General features: G+C 34.7%; 1 protein-coding gene across 5 annotated transcripts in view; it reads right to left on the bottom strand.

Annotated features, from left to right (window-relative positions):
• Positions 1 to 21,859, bottom strand: part of CACNA2D1 (calcium voltage-gated channel auxiliary subunit alpha2delta 1) — a gene marked incomplete at both ends in the record, with an annotated part of 353,068 nt that overhangs the window by 92,970 nt on the left and 238,239 nt on the right. For all 5 annotated transcript variants that reach the window (XM_079549445.1, XM_079549444.1, XM_079549443.1 and 2 more), the window contains one exon: positions 9,391 to 9,522. In XM_079549445.1, coding sequence (XP_079405571.1) covers positions 9,391 to 9,522 — 132 coding nt within the window. The remainder of the gene's footprint in view (positions 1 to 9,390; positions 9,523 to 21,859) is intronic.

Genomic DNA, 21,859 nt, shown 5'->3' on the forward strand with positions numbered 1-21,859 from the left:
TCCTTCCTTCCTTCCTTCCTTCCTTCCTTCCTTCCTTCCTTCCTTCCTTCCTTCCTTCCTTCCTTCCTTCCTTCCTTCCTTCCTTCCTTCCTTCCTTCCTTCCTTCCTTCCTTCCTTCCTTCCTTCCTTCCTTCCTTCCTTCCTTCCTTCCTTCCTTCCTTCCTTCCTCTTCCTTAGAGATTTTATGCTTTATGAATTTTTGGAGATGGCAAAGACTTTCTATCTGAAAACAAGTAATTATGATATTATAACTTTATATAAAATAATTAGAAAGAATGTTGACCACTAGAAAAAGAGTCATACATTTGCTTCACCCATACAAATAACATCCAGCAAAATTATTCAGGGAAACTGTCTTGGGTCTTACTGACTAAAGTCTCATGAAAGCAATCACAAAATATGCAAAAAAATCACTGGACATTTTCCTAATGAAACTAACATCAGTGATTTTGAGATCTGCAATTTTATTTATATAGCCTGTTGTTTAAAACACAAATTTTGATGCCTTGCAATCTGGCTCACTGAATGTCTTGAAGAGATCCGCTTCAGTGTTTTTCATTGCTGGATAGCATCAAACTATGTCAACACTACATGGATCTCTGTTGCATAAATTAGGCTTTATTCATGTTGTCTTTTAAAGATTTTCTTGCTTGGCACACAGTTAATTTGATATTTTATAAATTATTCATTAGATTTGATATCCTTCCCATTTCTGCTGATTGCATTATGGAAGTTGTAGGGATGTCTGTATTTCAAGCTTCAGCTAAGCATGCTATTCTGTTCTGTTTCCACAGTTGCAGTGGAAAGCCTCATTTTTACTGATTACACACAAAAGCAAATCACGCAGTACAGAAGTTATCCCAGGGTGAAGCCTAAATGAAAGCACTGCTCAAGGGAGATCTTGATTGCATCTGTCCATTTATAACTCATTTGATGATTTTAGTATGTGCTGAAAAAACAAAGAGGCAAAGGTGAGCATCAAAGGGGAGGCTCTCAAGAGAGTCCTGCTCAGTGAAACCTTAGTTACATCTGCCTTGCTCTACTGGTTAGGTATACATGTACAAGAAGCAAAAAGGCACAAATGAATTATTAACAGCTTTACATCTCTGTAACACAATGGGGGAAGAGGCTAAAAATTAATAGTAAGGCAGGTAACAAATGTCAGTTATCGCATTCCAGATGTGTTTCAGCCCAAAACAGTCCAACAGTTTTCATAGAATCACAAAATGGCTTAAGTTGGATGGGACCTTAAACATTATCTAGTTCTAACTCCCTTCCATGAGCAGTGCTGCCAACCACTAGATCAGACTGCTTAGCATCCCAGCCAACTTGGCCTTGAACGTCTCTCAGAGATGGGGCACCCACAGCTTCTCTGGGGAACCTGTTCCAGTGCCTCACCATGCTCTGAGTAAAAAATTTCTTCCCCACATCTAGCATAAATCTCCCCTCTTTTGGTTTAAAGCCATTCCCCCTTGTCTTATCACTACCAGACTGTAAAAAGCTACGCCCACTCTTGCTTGTAAGCTCCCTCTAAATACTGTAAGGCGGGTTTTCCCAGAGCCTTCCCTTGTCAAAGATAAGCCCAACTCCTCAACCTTTCTTCGTAAGAGTGGTGCTCAGTACTCCAGATACTTCACAAGGGCAGAGTAGAGGGAGACAATCACCTCCCCCTCCCTGCTTGCCATCTCTCTTTTGATGCAGCTCAGGATGCTGTTGGCCTTCTGGGCTGTAAGAGCACACTGCTGGCTCCTGTCAAGCTTTTCATCCATCAGGACCTCTAAGTCCTTCTCTGCAGGGCTGCTCTAAATGAGTTCTTCTCCCAGCCCATACTCATATCAGAGATTGCCTCGAACCAAGTGCAACACTTGCTAAACCTTAGATTCCTTTGTGCCCTGCGTGTTTTTTGAGTGTGTACAAGTCCCTCTGGATCGTACCCATCCCTTCTATTGTGTCAACTGCATCACTCAGCTTACTGTCATCAGCAAACTTGCTGAGTGTACACCTGTCTATCTCATTTATAAAGACATTGAAGAGCACTGGTCCCAAGACAGACAGACCCCTTGGGGACACTACATGTGACTGACCTCCACCTGGACATAGAGCTGTTGACAATGGCCCTCTGGATATGACCATTAAATTAATTCTTTATCCAACTAGTACTCCAGCTTTCAATCCATCTCTCTCCAATTTAGAGATAAGGATCATGTCAAAAGCCTTGAGTTTTACACTAGAACAGGCCTTATGTAATCAAATCCTTTGTTTTATTGGTCTGAAGGTACCAAAAAACCCCAAAACAACTAAAGTGATCTGAACCTATGATAAATACTTCAACCTGCAACTTACAATTAAGCCCTCAAAAAACTTTGTTATTTCAGATTACAGGCAGCTGTCTGCCTCTTTGTGTCTAGACCAAATTTCATCTTCCATAAACATATTTGTTTCATTTGGAATAATCACTCTCCAAAAGGAACTGTAAAGCTTGGGAAGATGTTTAGGAGCAACAAGACAGCATTTTTTTCCCCCCTTAAAAGTGAAAACTATGGACATTTCTATGTGTTTTATAAAAACGGAGATTTTTAGAACTTCAGCATGAAGTGGTCTGCTGGATTCAATGTTTGCTATCTCCACAGACGTAGCTTATTAGCCTGTAACTAGGTGGATCTACTTGCACAACTACAACATTCAGCAAGTATATTGTAAGATTTTCCACATCATGAGTACAGTTAGAACAAAATTGTGCCAGCCCATGACCTCTCCTCCTAAAAATCAGAGAACTATTCAACTTATATACTAATTGTGGTAATTGATTGTTTACAAGCTGCATTACTGGGGAAGTTTTGTGGTTTTCTTTTTCTGATTTTTTGAACTCTAAAGGCTCTTGTACATGTTGAGTTGTTAACAGGAGCTGTCAGCTATAAAATATGGATCCATTTGAAAAAAAGAAAAGTTCTTAGTTTTTCAAGGCTTTTAAAATTCATTTTGTATAGATTTTTTAGGCTTTCTAGTCCCTTAGTACCTGCTTCAGTAATGACTTTCTTGGGAGAGTTCAATATCATAGCAGCAACACTTGTTTGCCATTAATGGTTAACATAAGAGCAGCTGTGCACAGCAAGTTCTTCATTTGGAGAGATATCACTTTATTTTATCAGAAATTGATTTTTAAAGCTATTCCATTTTAATTTGACAAAACAGGGAATGCTCCAGCAGCTGAGTGAGACTTGCTTCACTAACAGCTGGAAATATTTAAGTTTTTTGTTGTTGTTGTTGTTGTTTTAATTAAGGCGAAGAGTTAATGCTAGCCCTTCTTTATCCATATTTTTAATTAAAGAATTTTAAGCCTTTAGGAGAAAAAATATATATGATTTTTTAAATAAAAATATGTAGCATTCTCTTTCTTTTCCTGTGAAATTTCTCTATTTAAAATCTAGTAAGCCCTAATTAGATAGGAAGATCCAAATAAATAAAACACTGTCATGAACAATGTAAAAAGACTTTTTTTCTGAAATTATTCTTATTGGATATATCAAATACGACAGGAAAAAAGTTTAATCTATGATCTGCAAAAATGAGAACATTGATATTCTTATTACTTTTAGGCCATGCTTTGAGATTAAAAGAAAATGCTATGGAAAAGCCAGGTATTACTAAATGGAATTAGGACCAGTAGAGGTTGACACGCCAGAGGTGGCTGTCAAATTGAGAAAAATTGGTGAATACAGATTAAAGACATTTTGGCATGTAGTTAATAGAGAACAAAGTATTATGTCTGTGCTGATCAATAGAATAGAGGTGAGAAATCTTCTCATTTTCACTTTACAAATCATTTTGTGGAGTAGCAGTTTAAAATGTTTGAAGCAAGTTGAAAATTGTGTTGTTTCCTGACAGAGGATGTTTGGAGACTGAAAATTAGTATACGGTATATCATAAGAGAATCTATATGTGTTTGAAAACATGAAGTCCCCAAAATAGGATAGAAGAAAAAAAAATGTTGGCGTACTGCCCACTGGGAAAGACTGCCAGCATATTCCATCAGTCACACCATGAGACAGACAGAAAGACCACTTTCAAAACTGACTTATTCTGTTTACCAGCACAGAGATATCTTTAAAGCTGCTGGAGCAGATGAGCTTGTGATACAGATGTATTTGCGACAAAGATATGTTCCGATATGCTTAAAGAATCATGAGTATGTAGACATTCAATGCCAAAATTGCAACCACATGTATCAATTCACTTATGTAAGGTTGTGAACTCCACTTTGCCACTTGCATTCAACACTTTTAAGGGAAATAGATTCCTATCTCCATAAACAACAGGACTACAAGCATCTTCACATGCTGTTTTATGTCTAGTTGGCTTCCTTAGGAAATACAATTTTTCTTCAGAATTATAATGCTCCTAACATTCACCTAAAAAGTTGATACTGTTGACCTTTTTACTGGCTTTCCTGTAGCTATATAAACCTGGGCAGAGTCAAAAAGGAAATCCCCTTCCATCCATTTCATTCCTTCTCTTATTTCTCCTTCCTTCTCTATCAGGGGTAAGGTGAAATGAAGAGGAAAAAATGTTTGTCCATGTTCTATGATAAAGGAATGTCTGTGAAGCTACAGGCTGGAGGTTGCTTCTTCATCTTTGAAAGAAAACAAAGAAATTACAGAGCTATGCAGCATTTTAGGAGAGACGATGCTGCCAGATGTACTGCTTTGGGGATTAAGTTTTAAATTAAAGTTCAGTGTTAAACCTGAAAATGGAAGAGGGAATCTGGATCCTTTGGGAAGAACAGGATAGTTTTTATTTTTGCTACCAATTGCCTCAGCTGTTCTGAACTTGACTGGTATGGCACATTGTCATCTTCAGCTTATTGCACACCAAAAATTGCCACAATATGTCTAGTACAACAATTCTTAAAATATACTGCATCTATTCACATATTGTCATGATTGTGTTATTGCTAAATAAATCCCACCTACTTTAGTCTAAGACTATTCATTTCAGTAATACCCTCTGTTGTTTTACACTGTGGCAAATTCTATGTACGATACCTCCCCAAGACTGCTGAATTGGCATTGCTGACCTAACAGTTTTTCATCACTAAACATTCATCTGAGTTGTTGTGTTGTTTCTTTTTTTAATTTCAGTAAAGCTTTGCAGTCACATGTTCTTAAATGTTTCATTATTATAACTAGAAAGCCTCTTGTATCATATTTAATTACAAATGAATGTATGCTGTCTGCAGTTCAAAACAAATTCATCCTTCACTAAAGATCTTCATTTTCCAAAATAAACAGAGACATGAGGTAGCGATTAATAGTAGTGTTTTTTAAAATTTGTTTAATAAGTAATTACTGTAGTAAAATAATGTGCTTCCCATTGCAGTATTTTAATGAAGCATTGATTAACAATTGTAATTTCCATTAGTTCTATAATTAAGAAGGATTTCAAGATTAAAAGAGGGAGTGGTTGGTTTGCACCTACACTTTCAAGTAGCTTGCCAAAAATTTGAGTAAATTGTTCTTTCAAATAGCTCCTTCTAAAACCTAGCAATGAAATTAGCTGGATAGATGCCTCACAAAATTTAAATAACTATTTCTGTCAAACGATATTAAACTACTTAATTAAATTATTTTTGTGTAAGAGATCTGTCCACAGCTCTCTGTTTAATTACAAATTAAATTTGCAGTATGATCTATAATATAGACTGAAAGTACCTTTCAGTGCACGTGAAGTCAATGAAGGTCTAAGTGTGCAAGCCAATTAGGCATGAATTCAAGAATTTTTATTTTTATTTTTTAATTAGCTACTGCCACAGCATCAAAAGTAATAACAAATTATTGCTATTATTAGTAATGATAAGGTGCATATTACATCCTGTTTTGCTTGACCAACACTAATCTTTACATTTATTTTAGGGAAGACACATCTTGTCAAATAATTTCAAGAAGGAAAATCTCAGTACAGGAAAACTGCATTAAGTTGACTAAAGATCTAACTGAAAGGTAAAAACTTAGGTTCTTAGGATCTTTAGCTCTTCTTTTTCAATTTCTGCCTTGATATTTGAGAATGAAAGTTGAACTGAATATATTCTAGAGAAAAAAAAATTAATAACATGGAGGAAGCAAACTATTGATGTATAAAAACAGAAGTCAATCTCAATGCAGTCTCCAGTGTTTTTAAGAGGGCATCTTGTAAGGTATAGACAGGAAGTTTCTGTACAGTTCCCCTTTATTGTAACAGTTTTGTTACCACTGCAAATGGGATAATGTGTCTTAATTTGTATGTGTATTTCTAATACTTAGCTTTTTTCTATATTAGTATCTATCCATCTACACATATATCATCCTAGATCTGTTTTTTCTGCATTAAGTATTTTATGTTTCCTGGTGGAGAAGAAGCTGGACATGAGCCAGTAGTGTGTACTTGCAGCCCAGAAGGCCAACTGTATTCTAGGCTGCATTAAAAAAGGGGTGGCCAGCAGGGAGAGGGAGGTGATTGTCCCCCTCTACTCAGCTCTTGTGAAGCCCCATCTGGAGTATTGCATCCAAATCTGGGGCCCCCAGTACAGGAAGGATGTGGAGCTCTTGGAGCGGGTTGAGAGGAGGGCTGCTAAGACGATCAGAGGGCTGGAGCACCTCTCCTATAAGGAAAGGTTGAGAGAACTGGCCTTGATTAGTTTGCAGAAGAGAAGGTTCTGGGGAGACCTCATTGTGGCCTTCCGGTACTTGAAGGGAGCGTATAAACAGGAGTGAGAATAACTGTTTACAAGGATGGGTAGTGATAGGACAAGGAGGAATGGTTTTAAACTAGGATAGGGGAGGTTTAAGTTGGATATTAGAAGGTAATTTTTCACTCAGAGGGTGGTGACACACTGGAACAGGTTGCCTAAGGAGGTTGTGGATACCCATCCTTGGAGGCATACAAGGCCAGGCTGGATGTGGCTCTGGGCAGCCTGGTCTGGTGGCTGGTGACCCTGCTCGTGGCAGTGGGGTTGAAAGTAGATGATCATTGTGGTCTTTTTCAACCCAGGCCATTCTATGATTCTGTTTAAAAAAAAAAAGAAAACAAAAAACAACAAATAATGTCAGATAGAATATAGCTTTCCTCAGCCTAGGTCACAGTTTGAAGGAAACTGTCTTGACCCCTTGGTAGAGACAAGGGAGTACAAATATTCTGGAGGGTCAGACAAAGCACAACTGAAAACAATATAATATCTTCTATGTGACGATAGAGGAATCCACAACAGCACCTATTATAGAATACTTGTAGGAAACAAAGGGATATATGCAAAAAAAGTCTAATTTCCATAGCATTTCTGAAGTATTTTACACACATTTTTCATGGATGGGGCCTTTCACAACACCCCTTCATGTTGCTGGTTGCTATGGCGACAAGGACAGGCTAAAAGCCTACAGAAGATGAAAGTGATGCACTGTCTAGCTAATTACTCAAGCACTTAACATATTATTGGACAAAAACATCTCAAGATACCTGTGACTGAAGAATCTCTCCACAGCTTAGAGGCACCAAAGACTGATTGTTTATTAAGAGAGGTAATACTGAATGGTTATAACACATTTCATAACGAGCAGGCAATTTATAACATCATCTTCAAACACCTAATGTGAAAGACATCTCTTCTAGAATATGAAACCTGATTTCATTTTCAGAATATTTATATGTGTCAGATAAGTCTGCAAACTGAGAAAAACAGTTTACAGGAACATAGAGATGTGAATAACTGTTCCCAATTAAAAATCTAAAAACCAAGCAGATTACCATTTGAACTATAAATGGAAGGAAGTGGGAAGAAGTTGCACAGAACAACACGTCCAACTTGAGGAATGTTAAACTGCTCCAGAATAATTTTTGGGTGTACAAAATCTAGAGATCAGGAAATTACTCAAAGATTTATGAAGTTATCTTCTGATATGACTAGGAAGCTAATAAAAACTGAAGCATGTGGCTATAGACTAAGCAGTAAGTGAACAGTAAATATAAATTTGTGTTTAGATGGAGTATGTACAAGTATCTTATCTACATGCAAAATTGGGAAAATAAGCTTTCGAAGTCTTTCAAATAGTCTTTCAAAGGCACTCTAAGGACAAATATGTAAAGATTCTGAAGCTGCATTATGTTGGTGAAATCTGAAGTAGTCAGGCTTGCTAAATACAATAATATGCTTTTCAACAGATGTGAAAATCTTATACTTGAAAAACTAATTTCACAGAGATTGCCACAGATATGTATTTTAGAAATATTTCTTTTTCAGCACTTGGAAAACATCACTATATGGTAAGTGGTAATAATAGTGATCCCAAACACAGTACTAACAGATATGGAAAGCTGTGAGATGGAACCTTAGAAAATCAAGAAACATGAAATTAACATTTTCAATATTATGTTTTCTGCAACATCTCACTGTATTTATTTCATCAGTATCTAGCACGAGAAAACAAACAGTATTCAAGTGCTATGATATATTTCTTCCTGCAAACTAGCCTAAGGCACTTTCTCTGCCAATGTCAGCAGTTATGCTAATCATAGTCACATCTTTAGCATAATCTCGTTTTCATAAGCAGCAACAATACTGCATAATCAGAAGAAAAAGGATCTCAAAGGTATTCCTTAACCAGTAGTAAGTAAAAGAGAGAAGACATTAGATACAATTGTCTCATGGGGTGAGCACATTATTTTGTTACTGATAACAGCATCTAACAAGAACAGCAGTAACATAGTTTGTGGTTCCATAAAACAAAGCTTTCCATGAGGTAGTGTTCATCAAGTACCAAATTAAGGGTACAGATGATCAAAATTCAGTAAAATACACACCTGTTTAAATAAATTTCTGTGTTTCACTGACACGATTATTTGACAGGTGGAATAGGTACTATTTGAAATAATCAAGTACTATCTGCCGACCTTAGCTCCGATAGTAAAAACATAACTGTTCAAGATCATGAATTCTGCATGACATAAGCATGGTGTAATTGTATTTTCACTGACTTTAATCATAAAGATTACCTGTCTAGTCAGTTGATATTTTCAAAACTAGACAGGTACAAAATAACTCAACAAATATTTAACCATGTTTTTAATCACTATACAGAAAGCAATACAAAATCAAGATTTAACTGTTCTATTTTTCAAAGTCCATAATCTTCTGTTTCTCGTATTCTGAACAACACAACTACTCAGTTATTTAATCTCCATTTCCCTCCTTCTCATACTAACTTTATGCCAGAATAACTTAAAAGCCTTTGAGTTATTTCTGCTTAACAGAAATCCCACCTATATAAGAAACTAATCTTTAGCTACCTTATATTTTTTCTACATAATTCAGATTTTTTAAGGCAGTATGTAGGGTAGGACAGTACTCAAGGAGACTTCAGTTACCTGGGTAATACCTAGCGAGGCCAGTTGCACTACCAAAAACTTGCCATAACAAAGTAGGGTCTTCTTCTCTGTTCCGCTTGAATACATCATCCAATGCTGCAGTCCAATTGAGTTCATTTAACACTATTGTTGCTGTCAAAGATAAAGCACATTTACAAGTTAAAAAGTTACACTGACTATAAAAAAAGCAAGCTAAACTATTATGGAAAGTAATAAAGCTTCTAATACTTTTATAGTTGTTTATTAGTTAAGAATTCCTCATATTCCCTTCTTCCAATTTAATTATTTGTAAGCAATGGCTGTTAATTTATTCATGTAATGTCTTCTAAAAAATATTTTATGAGATGTTACTCTAGTTGCACCTTCTTGTCAAAAAAAGTAAATGTAGTCATACAAAGGCATATAAAGTTGATGTTTTTATTAATCACAGAACAGTGCAATTAGAATGCTTTTTACAAAAGCTCACAAAGCTTTCCCTGTCCAAACAGATGCTTTCAGGTGGTTCTATGGAAAAAAAAAAAAAAAAAAAAAAAAAAGATGAGTACTTGAATTGCAGTTAAAGTGGGATTCTCATACACTCATTATTGCATGCTAACAAATTATTCATACTTACAGATGTGATTATTTATAGAAAGATCAGCAGTGTGAACATTAATATTTATGAACTGGGTCAGTTTTTCAGTAAAGGTAAAAACAAGACTATTCACATTTTTAAGTATGATCAGCTAAAGTCCAGGCAAGACTGTAATTTAGGCTTTTCCTGCAGTATGATATTGCATACAAGAAAGAATTTTTATGTCTTGCAAATGGGCAAGTCAAATGGAAATAAAAACAGTTCACGTTTAACAGAAACGAGTGGCACTACAGTAGAAATTTCTGCATATGAATTTACATTCTAGCCTATGGAAATAAGAATAAGGATAGATTAAAAGTTAACACTTGACAGCACAATTTGAAAATGAGTTTGTTACAAGTACTAGAGAAATGAGATTGTAACATTAAATTTTATAGGCTTATTATCAAACATTAAAGAGAAAACTGCTACACCCAGTGTAGAAACATCTGTCTGTTTTTCAAAGGATTTTTAAGGTAATACTGCTCCCTCACAGTACATCTGTTTATAGAAATATCAAATTAGATTTCCAGCTCTTGAGATTCCCTGTAAACAATAAACTTTATAGTGTATACTTGTCTCTTTGTCAATTATAAAAGTATTTATTTACTTGAAAAAGAGGAATAATTCCCTGAGGTATTATGAGAAGCTAATCATTTTAGAATGGTTGCTATTCAACTATCTCTTTCAGAACCAGTTAGATCTACTATAAAATATAAAAAATAATTAAAAAAAAAACAATACATAAACTTTTTTCTGAGTTCATTCTTTGTTCAGTCTTAATTTCAGAAGTGTCTCAAAGAAGTCATTAGAAGCTTTGCCATTTACTGACTCAGAAGGATTTCTTTTCGCACCTGATTTTTGTTGTTTCCTCACTTGATTTACAGAGTACTTGGCACACTGGAAGCCTACGTCAATGGTTCCTAATGGCATTTAGGGCGCTGGAACACAGGGTACTTAAGGCACATGGGTGATAGTAATTCTTACCTCTTTTATATCTGACAAAACATTCAGGTTTCAGTGCCCTCCATGGACTCCCTACCCCCAAAACAATGGAAGCCAATGCATTTCTTTAGCCTTGTGATCTGTCTTTAAATTGCTGCAGCCTCTATCCCCAAATCTGGCAGCCAATTTTTCACCCTACCCCAGTAAAACATTCAATCAGGAAAAAAAAAAAAGTTATTGATGGTCATAATTGCTTTTCTAAACTGGTAGCTATGCACGTCTGGAAGCAGTTCCTTCACATATGAAATGGAATACAGTATTTCCAAAGAGATTTCCTTCAGATAACCTCACTAATAAATAAACTATATGCAATATTAAGATATAGTAGCCTTATTATCATACATTTACAAATATTGCTGCAGTTTCTTTAAAATCACACAAACACATGTAATACAAATTTATCAACCTGAACACACATGTACACATGTGCACATATACACATATGTAAAAATATGCTTCTAAAATACATGCTTACAGAAAAAAAGGAGAAACTGAGAATCTACAATTAGTAAAATACCAAAGTACTGCAGTACCAAAGTACAGAAGAAGGATAAACTGAAACAAACAATTTCAGCATTTTATTAGATTTGTGTAGATTAGGCTATAAAACAAGAAATATGACTGCCCAGATTTTATTTGTAATATACTGGTGTATCTTACAATTCAAAGAAAGAGTTTTATGATCACGTTCCACCTTTCCTTTCCTCCTCCTCAACAATTTTCTCCCAGAGGCAAATAAAACATCCTAAAGAAATCTAAGAAAAAAATCACACCAAGCTGGAAAGAAAACAAGAATAATGATGTGGAATTGAACATGAGAACAAGAAGAGAACATCCAAACAGACATACAGAGGAAAAGACTGCTAATAGTATGTGCCTCGAAGACACAATAACTTATTCGGTGGAATTGTTATGTAAATAGCTGATAGTGTGATCATTAAAACAATTACTTCTGAAACAGTTTGCTGTCTGTAATTAAAACTTGCTCCCTTAATTCAAGATATATATGATATATATATATATACTTTTATTAGCATACTTGTGTGAAATGCACTCGTATTTGTTTTAACTAATGGTGAACAGTGAACAGTAAATAAGGAAAAGGATGTTGGGAATTTTAGCTTTAATCATTCATTTCTCTGTTTTCCACATCATACATTACTCTTCTGCTTCTGCTAAAGGTACACTCTGGATTTCAAAAGACAAGCTGCAAATCAGTTCCCCTACATTTTTATTGCAATACCTGTGGTGAGAGGCAATTTAAAACCACTATCACTTGACACTGTTTTAAAGCCTATAGCAAAGGATTTGAAACATGCCATCTAAAGAAAAGAAAGCAAAACCCTCCAACTCGAACAAAGCCATTCAAATGGCTCATACTAAAATATGATTCTTAATTTGCACATAAAAATTATTAGAGCATGACTTTGACTAGCTCTTTGTAGAGGCCATACCAATCATCAGAATATCTTGATTTGAAATAAATAGATTTATTCTGACTTCATTAATAGAAGAGAGAATTTCACTTATTTTTCTGTTATTTAAAAAAAAAACATATTTTAGTAAAACAAAATGTTCAGACATGTTATAGTCACACCCATTGAGATGCTGTATAGACCAGAAGAAAAGGTTTCTTTTTGAGATAACATTCATATGGGGAAGAGCTTTTGACTGATAATTTGCAGAAAGTCTACTTTAAGACAGCTCTCCAATAACTTTATTTCTAATTCTGCTGAAAGAAGTCTATGAAGATTGTTTCTGCTGAGTACTTCAACTGCTACCTTTCACTTGATACTGGCAAGATGAAAAATAAAATTAATCATTGCACAGTAAAAAACCATCATTCTTAATTCCAATGAGATCCATCTATCTTCTCACTTTTCCCTCTTCTTTATCACATGAGGTTTAGGGGCCTTGACAAGGAATGGATTCAATTTTCCTCTGCAAATGCAATCAATAATAATGTGAGAGCACTACTGCTCTCTCTTTAAAAGAACTGGAATACACTTCTGATGATTTATTCAATATATAGGCCCTGGACTGCATACAGGGCAGAGTATAACATTATTTGAAAAGCCTGAGACTTATTTACTATATCAGAAAATGTGTCAAATGCTGCTCCCTGTTGAGGCAGCTACACGTATCCAAGGGAGAACAGAAGGGTCTGCTTCTACAGACCACTAATTGTCTTTTAATGTATGGCAACTATTACAGTTCCATGTCCTATTTAATGAAGTTGACTCAAATAAACTCGAAGTTTATTTGAAAATAATACCCACTAGTTATTCTTATGAATGAAATACATATTTGCAGCCCAATCTTATGGTATTTAAAACTGGGAGAATATATTTGCAAAAGCAGATTTTTGTATACTTACATGGACACACAGGTTTCTGTCTGTAGACATGCTATATAGATATTTCAGAACTTCTGTTGTCTGTACAGACTGTCTTTTTTATTACCTATGCTTTTCTCAGGATTTTGTCTGAGAAGGAGTTAATTTTATTCATAGAGTCACACCTAATGCTGGCTCTTGGATGAAAAAAGTAGTGACAGCACAACACTCATTCTTTCAAGATTAAATTCCTTCCAGCCTATTTTTAATTAGACGTTTGCATTGATCAAGCACATATTTTCTAGATAATTCCCAAATACAGTCATTTGAAAATCTAGTCTGACAGCAACTTAAGCTACAGTACTTGAAATTGAGGTGTATGCTATGTCTCTCTTGCAAAGCTCAACATGAGCAATAGGCAAGAGCAAAGGAAAGATTACAGAAGCTCCAACATGAATACTGTCTCCTAGGTAACTAGTCCTCTCAGTGGAATCAGAAATCTGAATTTAGATGCTTAGGCTTTCCATAGAACACCATAGGAAACTGTTCTGCTCAAAGGGTCATTAAAAACAACAACAACCAAACAACTTCACAGATTATGAGAAGCCAGTTAAATGAGAATAATAATAAAAACATCTGAGACCTGGGGACCATTTTATTCCATATCTTTCTGCAAATAAATTAGAGCTTCAGAGGTTGCACTGCTATCCACAGTGTTCGCTGCATACATGGATCACAGGAATATGAATCTACAAGATGTATCTCCAGACCACCAAGTTTGACAAATTGTACACATTCAGCAACCTTTATTTAGTTTTGAAAGCATCTATCTGATGATGACAGTACTCTGTGCAACAATATTAGAAATTAATTGCATACTTTGAAAGGTAAAGAACAACAGATAGAAAAAGAATGTCTTTTTTTTTTTTTTTCAATCAAAAAGAAAATCAAAACACACATTTAAGAAATGAAGAGGAATTGTATTCTTTTCATTCTTTTCAGTGGTGACCAATTAGGTAGGTCATTATTTTCAGTGCTGCTCTGCTTCATCTCTTATATACAGATCAGTTAAAAATTCCTGCCTTGAAAACAGTATTTGTATTTCCTATCATAATTTAACTTTAAATTACTGGATAATTAGAATTGTTCAGAATATTCACTCAATCATGCTTAAGAAATAAAATGTTGAAGTATATTTTTTAATAAGTGTAATAGCAATGAAATCAAATAGTTTTGGCATTTAATATTGCTAAAAGGTAATTTTACAGAGTATGTATTTTACACTCTTGATTAAAAGCTTAAATGAATAAATGTCATGCAATTCTTCTTTCAATGAACAATTTCTTTGCTCCCCATTAGATATCTGATATTATGTCCTAGGCAGTTCTAGATATAATTTTTAAAGAAGTCAGTGAAGTCTAGCATGCTGTTGTGTCTGTGTCAAATCAAGAAAATTAATTGGCAGTGTCATATGATGTATGCTGACTGGCTTAGCCACCGCATGCTGATAGCTAGAACATCACACTGAAAGCTCATTATAGAAGAAATGCCCAGGAGAAGGAAATAAGAATGTCAGTAAAATAAGCATCCACTATAGCTCAACTAAAGAGAGTTAATATAATATTGAGTTGTAAAACGTCCAGTACAAACTCATAGTTTTTAAACAAGTTATTTATGCTGTTATAAAAAAACAAAAGACACTCCTATTAATATATTGCAACATATTGTTTATATTACTGTCTGTGCATCTTAGAAGTCACAAAAGATGAACACTGGCTTTTACCTTGCTTCTTCTAAAATCCAGCACTTATTTGAAAATTGAGATACCTCCAGTGCTAACAATCATACAATACTCTCTTTTTTTTTTTTTTCTCTGGGAAGAGGATAAGAAAACACAGAAGATGAAAGACATAATTGATAGAGGAGAGATAGGGGAATTTTGGATTTTGCAGTGCTAACCAATGTAAGAGACTAAGGCAAAAAACAGAACAATCTTAGAAAAGTAACTACAGCTCGTCCTTTTTTTACTATTATCAATTTTTACAGGTGACTTCAAAGGTGCGAGATTAGTAAATCCTGAACTACAGCTGTGTAAAGTGAGAAGGAAAGGACACAAAAGACATTCAACTCATACAAAAATGTTCTCTCCCACGCTGTCTGTAGCATATTTTAACTATTTTAATCATTCAAAATATAATTTACAGTACTTACAGTCTGAAAACACTATTAATTCAGAAATGGATGCTGTCACATATGTAACTACCTATTACACATTTTTCAGTTTTTCTTGCAACAGTAACACTTCCCATCAACAGCAATTCCTTCTGTTCTGTAGCCAGTCATGGCAAATTGGAAAGAGTAAGCAGATCCAACAAAAATAGATATATTTTAATGCAATAGCATAAAGAAAGTTTGATATATAGTCCAGAAAACTCAGTTTCTTCTCTCTGTTAAGCCAAGAGATGAATTATAAGTGGACAAAGTACTGGAAAAGTTTAATAAGGTAACTGAAAAAAGTTTAAACAGGTAACAGAAAACCTGTCTTCTGAAAGGAGATGAGATTTTGAGTGATTTAACCTACAAAAATGATGTTGAATCAGAAAGCAAGATCAACTCTAAAAAGAATATGTAAGTCTAAGGATGATAACAGCACAACAAAAAATGGGCATCAGCTAGTTGTTATTAATTTAAAGCAGGAAATTAAGAGATCTCTTTCAGAGAGGAAGGTCTTAGAATGGCTGATAGAAGACGAGATCATTTAAGACAAAGTTAAACTAGTTTGTTAAAAGAATGACTTGGACAAATTATCAATTAGATTTGGCAACTAAAAGAAATTTCCTGTTCTATTCCCGAGCTTCGTTACAAATAAAAATGCTCCTTTAAAAAGTTACAGTAATCTCCAGCAATGAAGTTTTATACAAACTTACTAAAGCACAAGAATTGGAAGTAAATTTTCTCCAATTGCAAGTCATTTTTCATTAATGAATATTAAGTGCTTGCAAACCACCTGTAAATATATTTTTTATTATATATGTACATACATATATAGAAAATACAAATATGTATGCTCTCTATATAATCTAGTATTATTAACAATATAATATTATGAAAATATATATTACACACGTTATTGTATTATAAATTTTATAGTATATACCTATTTTACTTGAAAGTTCTATATAGAACATAATGATTTTTGTGTGTTTTAGGGAATTTTTATAAATATTAAAATAACACAGTGGATTTGGGTAATGGGATTCTAATCTAGTCCCTATATAAATGAAATATTAATGAATAGCAGGCAGGCTTAATCTATCTAAATGCATATCTGGCAGCAGAAATCCAAGATACACTGAGTGTGAGGGGAATACAATGCACAAGCAAGAAACGTGAGAAAAATGATGATGAGATAAAGCCTGTTTTGTTAACTGAGCAGGTTCAGATGTGACAACCACTGCTCGTTGTCAATGTTCTAACAATTTCAGACAATTATGTAGAGTTAAAAAAAAAGAAAAAAGAATTTTTATTTTTATTTTTTATTTTTTTTTTTTGTTGTTGTTGTTGTTATTGTTGTTGCTTTTGGACAAAGGATGCATAACAGTCTTCACTCTGGAGAAATTTGTTATGACAGAAATTTTATGAGAATAAATATCTTCTAAAAATCAGCTACTCAAAAATGTCCCCTCCCTTCACCATATGAACCATCTGTCCCACAAGCATCTGGCTTACAGACTTCTTGGAAGCAGAACGTAAAAATAAAACAGAAATTCTGCAGTATGACACCATTATAGGTACAGCATCTTGATGGGTAATTGAACTTGATTTTCATGTGTTTTTTTTTTTGTTTGTTTGTTTGTTTTGTCTTTTTTTTTTTTTTTTTGGTAGGTTAGGTAAAGGTAACATTAATTAAACCCTTTTCTCTTAAAGAGGGAAAGTCTACAGCATGCTAGAAAGGTCTAAGTCAAACATTAGCTGCCAATACAAACAGAAGGTTTCCTCTCTCTGAAGGCTTTGCTATTTATTCTTAAAAATAAAGACTTGGCTTGTGCCTTTAAAAGAAGAAAAAAATATATTTTTATTTAATGCACAAAATTAAATTCATTAAATTCATGAGGAACAAAATACACATTCCCAGTTCTAAGCTATTGGGCTGATTTCCACTCTTGGAGTGAATCGTGGCCTGCATTAAATTAATAATAAAACTCCTGCACTGCACAGGGAAGTGATCAATACAACAGTTGGAATTATTTGTGCTTGCAGAACAGTCAAAAACCCCACCAAACCCAGTACATAATCACTACCAAATATGTAACATGCTGTACCAAAAAGATCATAATGTTGTGAAATAAAAATCAAGTGGAAACAAAGAAAAGGGACAATTAAAAGGCAAAGAATAATTCTTTTCCACTGAGTAAGTGAAGTGAAATGGACATGACTTTCAGTGCCTGAGAGAAAGTGACAAGAAACCAAGTTGTGAGCATACACAATTGTATGCTCAACTGTACCAGTGAGGAAGCTGCTGTGCTTTGGGGTAAAACAGCCCCAGAGCTTGGTTTTACAATCCTTTGTGTACTTCTGGGAAGATACGTATGAATTTAGTGTGCTAAATATGTAGATAGAGACAAGGACAACAGGTACCCACGTTTGAAAATTTGTTCTGTTAGTGCCCATCTACTTGGAATTCATGGCTGGATGGGAAAGCAAAACCTTTTATTTCCCTCCCTGATTCTGCAGGCTCCTGTATTTGTCATTATTCAGGAGGAGAAAGAGGGAAAAAAACCTCTTTGGGATGCCATACATATATAAATACTGCTCCAGGTAAAAAAGAATGAGAGGAGAAAATTATTGCAGAAAAACTTCCATGGATGTACAGTGGAATCCATCATCCATAGAAAGAGAGACCAGATGTTGAGTTTAATGCAAGGACCTGGCAACTTTCTGTGATAATCACACAGGAGAATGCAGTAGCTACTGAAAAGGTAGCCAAAGATGCCAAAGATGAAGGCAATATTCTATATCAAAATACCGGTATCAAAACACATTTATTCGCCTTTAATTCCTTAGCATCTTCCTGTGATTTTCAGTAATTAAAAAAAAAAAATAAATAAAATTAAACAACCAAAAAAACCCACACTTTTTAAAAACCCTACACTTTTTTTTTTTTTTTACAGAAGATAAACAAATAACGTATCTGCATGAGTTGGAACAATGAAAGTAAAACAATAATAGTAATATTCTTCAGATATACTATCACACACCCTGATTTCTCTGAGGCAATTATATAAAAATTTATAAAAAATACTTCCATTTTTTAAAATATCAGATTACATCGTATTTGTTTTTATTGAACTCATGCAAGCAACAATCTTTCACTTACTTGTCAGATTCTATTCCTACTGATTTTACCTATTTTATATTCATTTTATTCAAGCAAAGAGCTTTCACTTCTCTTGTCAGCTTCTACTGATTTTTTTTATATTGATCTTTTAAAAGGAACAGTTTTGCACTTCCTTATCATTTTTTTCTCAGCAAACTTGGATCATATGATTCTGTGATATCCTTCAATTCTTACAACAAAAATTGACAGTCTTCAAATCAAACAGTGTGTTAAGAGTAAAGATAAATGAAAACTTAATAGTTGTGAGGCTGAGTTTATATGTGTGCAATCAGATTGCACAACTGAATTTTGGTACAAATAGGTTAATTATTTTGATTTATCTATTAATATAGATGAATATATGCATTATATAATATATACATAATATACATGATAATATATATTGTCTCTATATTACCTATATATATCTATACACTATCTATGGATAGTGTATATATAACATATTCTATATATTATATAATCTATATTTTATTATGTTTATAGTATAATTATCTATATATAATAAATTATACAATTATAATATTATATTTAATTAGAAGTAACTGGAAAGTTATTAATCACAGTGACACAACGTTAGGAATGACTTCCTGGGCAACACTAGAAACATTTACCAGAAAATATGGCACAGACCTAAAACCCATTGAAAATATTTTTTTGATGGTAAAGCCATAGAAGCTGTCTAGCTAATTTTCAAAGGATACTCTATCAATGCAATCTTTATGGTTGATGACATATTTAGAATCATAGAATCATAGAATCACCAAGGTTGGAAAAGACCTAAAAGATCATCCAGTCCAACCGTTCACCTATCCCCAATAGCTCCCACTAAACCATGTCCCTCAACACAACATCCAGCCTTTCCTTGAACACCCCCAGGCTCGGTGACTCCACCACCTCCCTGGGCAGTCCATTCCAGTGCCTGACCACCCTTTCTGAAAAGTAATACTTCCTCATGTCCAGCCTGAATCTCCCCTGCCGTAGCTTGAAGCCATTCCCTCTGGTCCTATCACTAATGACACGAGAGAAGAGGCCGACCCCCAGCTCACTACAACCTCCCTTCAGGAAGTTATAGAGAGCAATGAGGTCTGCCCTGAGCCTCCTCTTCTCCAGGCTGAACATTCCCAGCTCCTTCAGCCTCTCGTCATATGGCCTGTGTTCCAGACCCCTCACCAGCTTTGTTGCCCTCCTTTGAACACGTTCCATGGCCTCAATGTCTTTCTTGCAGTGAGGGGCCCAAAACTGGACACAATACTCGAGGTGCGGCCTCACCAGTGCTGAATATAGGGGAACAATCACCTCTCTGCTCCTGCTTGCAACACTGTTTCTGATGCAAGCCAGGATGCCATTGGCTTTCTTGGCCACCTGGGCACACTGTCAGCTCATGTTCAGCCGAGCATCAATCAATACCCCCAGGTCCATCTCCTCTACGCAGTCCTCCAGCCACACCGCCCCAGATTTATTTCCAAATGTTCTTGTCCATATTAGTGTTATGAAATGAAATACTCAAGCAAACATTCTTCATTGTTAATTTGACAGCAAAGTTCATTTTGGTATTAATATGCTAGCAAACATTTGTTCAAATCCTCCTAAGTATCCATCTCTTTGTAGACCTCAGGCTACACAATGGCATCTCAAATTGTCATTATTTTATAACGCAGGGATCATGTATATATACACAGGTTCTAAATCCTGCACCTGCACAGAAATATCAGAAGCAAAATTTTTACCACTGAAACATAAACACTAAGCCATTTCAATCAACATTCTTTCAGAATAAATTCAGAGACTTATTGAAAGTATAAAAAAAGAAACAAAGACATAAATGAAGAAAAAAAAAGAAAAGGACAAGATGATCAAGATGTGATCAAAGGGAACCTCCAGATGATGCAATTCTGGTAAGAAAAAAAAAAGTGCTGAACAGACTACAGTAAGAATATTCAGATGCTTTTGCTCTAAATGGAAAAATTATCTTGTTTGAACATTTATTACACAGATGTGCTGTAATAGCAAGCATTTTGTACAATCAGACTGATCCTTCTATAGTGAAATCTGAAAGCATTAATTTCTATACTAAAGGTAGTAATGAAGAAGGCTTTTTGGCCCAATTTTCCACTTAGCCTCGGTGAACAATGTTATTTATAAAAAAAATCTGCCATTACAACTGAATATGCAGTAAGGAATAAAAGGCAATTTCTTCTCTTTGATAAAGTTAAATTACTGTTGCTTCTAAGTCACCGCATTTCCAGTTATTGTAAGTGGAATTTCCTCTCTTCATAAGTGATCTGTGTACATCTATAGAAAATGGAAAGCATGGTATAATCTCTTGAAACAACTGCATATATTTGCAGTGGACAGCATGAGTTAGTTTAATGAAAATCATAAGTGTTTCAGCTACTTTACACTCATAAAACATACAGTTGATGTGTAATTTGTAAAGACAGTAAGATCTCTTCTATGTGTTTTTTCTTCCTCCTGTCTATGTTAAAAGCAGCTGTCAGTTACAATAGTTTTGTTAGACCTGAAATATATGACAGAAACAATGGAGAGACCAAAGAAGGAATTTTGCAGTATATATGCTTCTGAAATTTGTTTCTGATAGAAATAATACATGTGTTACCTCTATGGACATGTATGTGCAGAAAGTACTCAGTGAGAACTCCTGGCTGAGAAAAAATAAAGACTGGAAGTATCAGCAAGAACAGCAAGTAATGTCAGGCAGAAATCTGAGGGGATGATGGAAGGTAGAAAAAATGACTCTGGATGTAAAACTGCTTGTACCAGAGCAGCTAAATCAAAGACCTGGGTGATCCATGGGCAATCAGTGGATGAACTGAAAACAAAACAAGACAAAAGAAAACAAGGCAGAGAAAGACTACCTAGTTAAAAAGCTGCAGTATAAATTTGATGTCTTCAAAGCTACAAAGGAAAAACAAGCCATGGCAAATAATGAAAACAAAAGTGAAACTGGCTGCCAATTCAAAAGGTGAAGCTGATACTGTAATTCCTCAGAGACTGCCTAAGACATTATTTCTTTCAATATTTGAGAGAGAGATGTCAGGATGATGCACATTTAGTTGAAAGAGTGGGAGACAGAAGACCAGAAAATCACACCAGCACA

The sequence above is a fragment of the Tetrao urogallus genome (genome assembly GCF_951394365.1).
Source record: "Tetrao urogallus genome assembly, chromosome: 1".
Classification (NCBI taxonomy): Eukaryota; Metazoa; Chordata; class Aves; order Galliformes; family Phasianidae; genus Tetrao; species Tetrao urogallus.